The sequence below is a fragment of the Monoraphidium neglectum genome, assembly GCF_000611645.1.
Source record: "Monoraphidium neglectum strain SAG 48.87 unplaced genomic scaffold scaffold01534, whole genome shotgun sequence".
NCBI classification, from domain to species: domain Eukaryota; kingdom Viridiplantae; phylum Chlorophyta; class Chlorophyceae; order Sphaeropleales; family Selenastraceae; genus Monoraphidium; species Monoraphidium neglectum.
In genome coordinates this window covers 6,177-12,630 of record NW_014012094.1, presented here as the reverse complement: position 1 = coordinate 12,630, position 6,454 = coordinate 6,177, and the positions used below count along the sequence as shown (strand labels likewise).

General features: G+C 57.4%; 3 protein-coding genes across 3 annotated transcripts in view; 1 reads left to right on the top strand and 2 right to left on the bottom strand.

Annotated features, from left to right (window-relative positions):
- Window positions 1-626, bottom strand: part of MNEG_8208 (phenylalanyl-tRNA synthetase, beta subunit) — a gene marked incomplete at both ends in the record, with an annotated part of 1,943 nt that extends 1,317 nt beyond the window's left edge. Inside the window, 3 exons of the mRNA XM_014043321.1 lie at window positions 50-257; window positions 427-482; window positions 569-626. Coding sequence (XP_013898775.1) covers window positions 50-257; window positions 427-482; window positions 569-626 — 322 coding nt within the window. The remainder of the gene's footprint in view (window positions 1-49; window positions 258-426; window positions 483-568) is intronic.
- Window positions 627-1,691: 1,065 nt separating this feature from the next.
- Window positions 1,692-3,066, top strand: MNEG_8207 (putative prefoldin subunit 5; the record flags this gene model as incomplete). The annotated part of the gene is made up of 4 exons (XM_014043320.1): window positions 1,692-1,845; window positions 2,171-2,274; window positions 2,447-2,524; window positions 2,932-3,066. The coding sequence occupies 4 exons, from the start codon at window positions 1,692-1,694 to the stop codon at window positions 3,064-3,066; spliced, it is 471 nt and encodes a 156-aa protein (XP_013898774.1).
- A 2,322-nt stretch (window positions 3,067-5,388) lies between these two features.
- On the bottom strand, window positions 5,389-6,088 carry MNEG_8206 (hypothetical protein; the record flags this gene model as incomplete). Its single annotated transcript, XM_014043319.1, has 1 exon — window positions 5,389-6,088. A coding segment is annotated over one exon (700 nt), but the record flags the coding sequence as incomplete, so codon positions are not given.
- Window positions 6,089-6,454: the final 366 nt, after the last annotated feature.

The following is a 6,454-nucleotide window of genomic DNA, read 5'->3' as shown; positions in this document are numbered from 1 at the left end:
CCGTCCGCCACTGCCAGATGCCCCCCCCCCCCGCGGCCGGCCCCCGCACCCCGCATGTCGGCGAGGCGGTACTGCGGCGCCTCCACGCGGCCCTTGAATACGTTCAGGGCGCGCGCGATGCCCTCCAGGCACAGCATGTCGTAGCGGTTGGCGGGGATGTCGATCTTGTAGATCACCTCGTCGCTCGCGCCCGCAAACTGCGCCGCGTCGCCGGCAGCGGCGCCATGCTCCTTGCGGAGCAGCTCCTTCTCTGACGTCTGCGCGCGCAAGGGCGGCACGTGTCGGGCGGCGGGGGTGCCCTGCGCATGAGGCCTTGGGGCGCAAGGCCGCCCGGCAGAAGAGGAAGCAGCACATGCCGCGCGCTGCTGTGCGCCCTGGCCGGACCCACGCGCAGGCTGTGAGTGTGCTGTGCACCACGGTGCTCACCACATCGTCCAGCTCAATGCCGTACTCGAAGCATAGGGCATCAAACTCCTCGTCGGCTGTGCAAAATGCGATTCAGGCAAGGGTGAGCATGCCGTCGACGGCTGCGCTGCTGCCGGTACCCGGGACCAATCAAGACACTTACTGTAGGTGCGACCAAGCGCCTGAAACAGGCGATCCCTGTTCACGCCCACCACCGGCATGGCTGATCTCTAGGCTTGCGCGCAGTCCTTCAACTAGAGGTTCTTGCACCGAAAGAGGTATACAGCAGTATAACAGGTCATTCATCTGCCACATTTGCACCATCCACGGCGCCTGACATGGAAACGCGCTCATGGATTTCTCGAGCCGCTCCCCACGCCCAGCCCAGGCCCAGCCTGTGCCAAGCCCGTGCACACAGCGCACTGGCAGAGAAGCCTCGGGCCCCCTGGATTGCGTGTTGTGGTGTGTCGTGGAACTACTGTGGTGGAGATTGCATACGAATACAGGTGTTTCAAGGCTAACGTCCTATAAGGCATGTCGTGGAGCTTTAGGCCCATGACAGCGAAACCTGGGGGTTTTCAGGCAGAGTAGCTGGATGTGCATGAAATTGACTAGTTCACTTTCATGTGCAGAATGATGTGAGAGGGCAGGATGGCTGCCGGCCTGAAAATCAAGCGTCAACCCCGGTCAACTACGGCAGTGCGTGCCGTCATCCACAAGCGCATTGCGCACGCCATGGCTGAAAATCAAGTTTGCTGCCTGTCACGCCATACAGTCCTCCTGCAGCATGTGCGATACGCCCATGTGGGTGCTTCCGGCACTGCGGCCTGCAATGTGTTGACCGACTGTCCCTGGATAAGGAGCGCCGAGGGGCGCACTGCGCTGAGTCCAATATTGAAGATAACTTTCCAGCCATGATGTCACTTTGGATAGTTGCAGTCATCTGTCGGAGATCCCGTTTGATCACGAGCGCGCCACAAGCGCAAGCTGCACGAAGCATCGTATGGTTGTTCACGCACAAAGTCGAAAGCGTGCGGTCACTTCAACCATAAACACGATATCTCACACGCTTCAGATCGCTTGATCTCACACGCAGCTTTGTGCAGCATAACACGGAAGCATGGCTGCTCCATCCGCGGATGACCATGTACCGATTACGGCGCTGAACACACAGGAGGTGCATGCGCGCATGTCGAACAGGCCTGCACTTGCCGCCGCCTCCACGGTATCGTGCGCATTGTCCCAGATGGGAGGCGCGGCGCTCGCCGGAAGTTCTGAATTCCTTCATGCGCGCCTCTGCCACGCAGCTGTCCAGCGTGCGGGAAAGCGTGGAGTCCAACTGCAACGACCTTGCCGACAAGTCCATGCAGCTGCAGCGCCTGATGGCCCATTTCAGCAGCTCCAACAGGGCGGTGCAGGGGCTGGCGGATAGCAAGCCAGGTGCGCTCCCAGGGGGGAGCAGGTATATGTGGTCGGAATGCAGAAGGGCATATACGGATGGGGAGGGACGGACTGGGCAAAATGTGGGACGCAAAACAGTGACAGCAAGCCAGAGGCGGCATAAGCTGACGGGAATTTCCCGCCCGGAGCAGCAACGTATCAGACGCGTCTACAGCAAGCCTGGTTCTAGCTATAAACTGTCCCCCCGCTTTCTCTGGAGCGTTGACCACCTGGCCGTCCATGGCAGGGCCCGCCTGTGGGTGCTGCCCTGTCCTACCCCCTCGTGTCCCTCCCCCACCGCTCCTGTGCACCTCCACTCCCGCAGGCCAGCCACTGATGGTGCCGCTGACCGAGTCGCTGTATGTCCCGGCAAAGCTGGCCGACACCAGGAGTGTGCTGGTGGACGTGGGCACCGGCTACTTCGTGCAGGTGGGAGAGAGTGTAGGCAGCGGGCCCAGCCCCACCTGTTGAGCTCAACGCCACGCCCCACAGCTGCTGGCCGTGGCAAAACTCTTGCGTGCGGGCAGGCAAGCGCCCGCCGGCCATGCTCATCAGAACGCTTCACCCCCGCCCACCATCGGGCTCTGGCCCGGCCGTGCAGATGACTACAGATGCAGCCAGCGACTTCTGCCGCCGGAAGTCTACCAAGCTCGAGGACACCCTCAAGACAGTCAACCAGGTGAGGTGCTATGCAGATTGGTGGCTGGACCCGCGCGCCGCGCTGCACCGCTCAAGCCGCGCAGACGCCAGATGTGGGAACACTGTCAGACGCATGCCTGCGTGTGTTCATGTTTGCATGCTCGCACACACCCGTGCACGCACACACACGATTGTGCAGGGGCGAGCTCACAGACACATCCACATACGAATGCGGCATGTGTACGGCTGTGTTTGTTGGAACTGCACACAATCATTCTGCGACGCGTGCGCATGCCCTCCCAGGTGAGCACACGCGCGTTTTAGAACACACAGCAGCAGCTGCGGCTCCCAACTGCCTCACCCTCCCACCCCCCACCACGCTTGCCGCCTCTTGCATTAGCAACATGACGCGCCGTGTGTGCCTCCCATCCACCACTTTGTGCGCAGACGCTGGGTGAAAAGCGACGCGCTCTGTCGCAGATTGACGAGGTGCTGGCGCAAAAAATGGCAGCCGGCCGCCAGCAGCAGCAGCAGCAGCAGCAGCAGCAACCGCAGCAGCAGACGCGTGGAAAGTCCGGGTAGTTTTGCTCAAGACAGCACACTGCAGGGCCGCCGCACGATCACGCACATTGTAAATTGTGCCGCCGTGGACAACGGTGATCGCACGCTGCAAGGCATGACACAATAACGCGAGCATGGCACACGGGCGGCAGGCAGCCTGGAGTTAGAGTGCCGGTGTAAAGGGCCTGCAAAATCAGTACATCCAGTGCATGCAGCCCCTTTGACGCTCAGGTGAACGATGGCAGTGGTGCGTCCTAATATGGATGGGAAGAAAGGATGGCGAACAGCCGGCTTGTAAACAAAAGCCAAATGGAACAGCCACGCCAAAATTGACAAGTAGTCCGGCCAGGCGGTGCGGCATGACAACATGGAAGCTGCAAGGATCTGGTGGAATGGCAGCTTTCTGGATGGGGCATGCTGCTGACCCAAAGAGGCACCAGCATGCATGGTTGCGGACCATGGGATGCGGGCCCAACTGATACGAGGGGAAGTGTCGAAGCGGGCGCTTGTAAACAACCTATATGCACTAACCGGCTGGCCAGACAGAGAATGCATTCTCTGCCCTGCGCCCTTGCCTGTTTGCAACTGAGCATGTGCCTGCTGGTACGAACAGCCAGGATTATAAGTTCTGAGCTGCATGGAAAAACCCTGCACTGCTATGTTCATACGTTGATGACGTCTATTGCTCTACCCTCCGCCACTTGCAACGCATTCTCACAATGCGCTGTAGTAGCAAGAAAGTTGCATGCACCTGCGTTGGTTCCTGCTTGGATACCACGCAATCTAACCGCGATTTGGGAAGTTGTGGGGTCAAGACAGTGCATCAATGCAACACCGAAACACGGCAAAAAGATTGGGCAGCTTTTGTACCACCCCCCGCACATGATGCTGACCAGTCATGATCAGCAATTATCCCTCCGACCGAGCATCAACATCTATCGAATACGCTAGTCCAGCAGTTATCAAAATAACATCATCAACGCAGATAAAGACGCCGCAAGCTGTCATCATGACAATCAGAGCATGCATGCCATACTGTATGATGTGGACAACGAAGCTTTGCATGATGTGCTTCATGCGTGTGATGCTTACAGCAAGCGGTATTAGCCATGAAACTGTCTGCCACAGGGTATTTTATCGGTCCTGATGGGACAGCCGAGAGGTCGGCTGTCACAAATGACACTCGCTTGCTTTCATGACAACGATTATGCACGCAAGTGCGTTGTAAATTGCTGTGTACATATTTTTGGGAGCCCCTCGAGAACAGGGCACATGCCCGCTTGCCCGGGCAGGAGGGTTTTTTGTCGTTGAAATTATGCAAAGCCTTGTTCTCTGTGAACATTTATATTCAGCCGATGGTTGCTGTTTGCTGAACACATTTTATCATGGGCTTTTTTGCAAGAGACGGGTCAAGTGCTGGGCTCAACACAGAGCAGGTTTAAGGCATCTGTCCCTGGCTGGCTTTGCGTGTGGCAAAAGCATGCCGTTCCATTCAGTGCACGACAAACATGCAGTGCAGCTTGACTGCCATGGATGCAGTGGTTCACAAGCACATGAAACGTGACACATGAAAGTGCATCTCGACATGAAAAGAGTTGCAGCCGTTTCCGGGCGCGCTCTGGGTAGCAAGTGTGCAGCACGCAGCAGAATGCTCAAAGCGAGTGGGGTATCCCCGCCCGAACCCATTCCAGTTGCTTGTTCATATGTGTGAGACGATGCATAACCAGCACACTTTGTTACGCGGCCAGGCGCCCATTCACCTGGCTGCTGGTGTGGGTGGTTCCCAGGCGGGGAGACCTTTTGAGGCGGTTCCCCGCTTTGTACCTGCACAGCAACAGTGTTGTGTACTAAATGCTCTTTGTCACACACTCAGGCAAAGTTGGCAGCCGACAAGGACTTTTGGCCTCGCCCTAAATTCACACAAGTTGTTTGTTGTCAAAATTGATGGCAATTGGCCCCGGACAACATACAAGGTGAGAGTTTGTGGTGTTCAGCAAGCACCATGGCAGCTACGGCGTTACAGACTCTCAGGTTCCACAGTTTGAAGTGTCTATACATGTGGATCGTGGATTTGAGACGCCGTGATCTGATGTGAGCAGAGCTGCAGCATCTGCAGCTGCATCGCACCCAGGCACTCCCGACAACCACCATGCCCAAGAGAGGCTTTGCAGGTCAATGCAGGGCATGCTAACATGCATGAAGCAGTGTATAATGATCCAGCAAGCAGCTGGAACTTCTGGCCATGCGTTAGGCATAACAGTTGGACGCAATCTGCAAAACCCCCCAGCACCCCCGCCGGCGATGACGATCCTCCAGCAGCAATGAAAAAATATTTACTTGCTCTCACGTTACCGGGGGCGCATTTGCAGCGGGAGGGTTTGGAGGGCACACTTCCTTTATGCTCGACCCTTGTTTCTGCCACAAAGAAGCCCACAAATTGAGCAGGATATCGCTGATTTGATCGTTCACAAACGGAAGGAAGTGCTTGTCGTCCCAGTAGACCGGCAGGTTGATAGCCGCCGCAGCCATTGACACCTCCCGCAGGTCGAGCACGTTCCACCCGCAATCGCGCGCCACGCCGCTGAGGTTCCGGGCCATCTCAGTGTTGAGCGGCGTTTCCGGCGACGTGCGGTACGTTGTCCGCCAGACGAGCTCCGTCTTACCGCCGCCAAGGGTCGGCTGCTCCTTTTTTGCGGGGCACAGGACGTCCTTGAAGTAAGCATTCATGTTGTCGCCCCCCCAAAGCCCATGGTTGAGGATGACCATATCGGCCGAGCTGCGCATGATGGTGCGCAGCATCTCCAGGTCATGGGTCGCATTCTTGGCACCATACAGCGGGTAGAACAGGAGCGACAGGCTGCCCTGCGTTGTTGTCATTTTGAAGGCCATCACGTTGCACGGCGGGTCGTAGCAGCTCTCGGAGGAATTGAAGCAGCTGGAGGTGATGCCAATGGTCTTGCCATACTCGCGGCCCATCAAAATGTTTGTGTTGTTGGTGTCTGTGGCATACTTGGGCTGCAGGAACTGGAACTGCTGATTGAGACTGTTGGAAGTGACCATGTTCATGCGGGGAAGGCGAAACAAAAAATGAGGTGTGTTGATCTTGAGGGGTACTTCTCATCAGCTGCAGCCCTTCAGTCCAGCACCCACGCACCTTGGGGCTGTTTCTGGCGTGCCTGCGTATCGCTCCATCAACTTCCCAGTCGCCAGAAACACCGCCAGGTTCATCAAGTGGTACCGCGTCAGGGAGTCCCCGTAGAACACAACCGTCCTGTTCACGAGTATCCCGCGCGCCTGCGCCGCTGTGAAGCGCTGTAGACGGCACCCATGCGGCTCGTACAGGTATTCGCCTGCCTCATCACGAAAAAACAATCCAGTGAGTTTGAACTGCAAGGCCACGTCACACAGC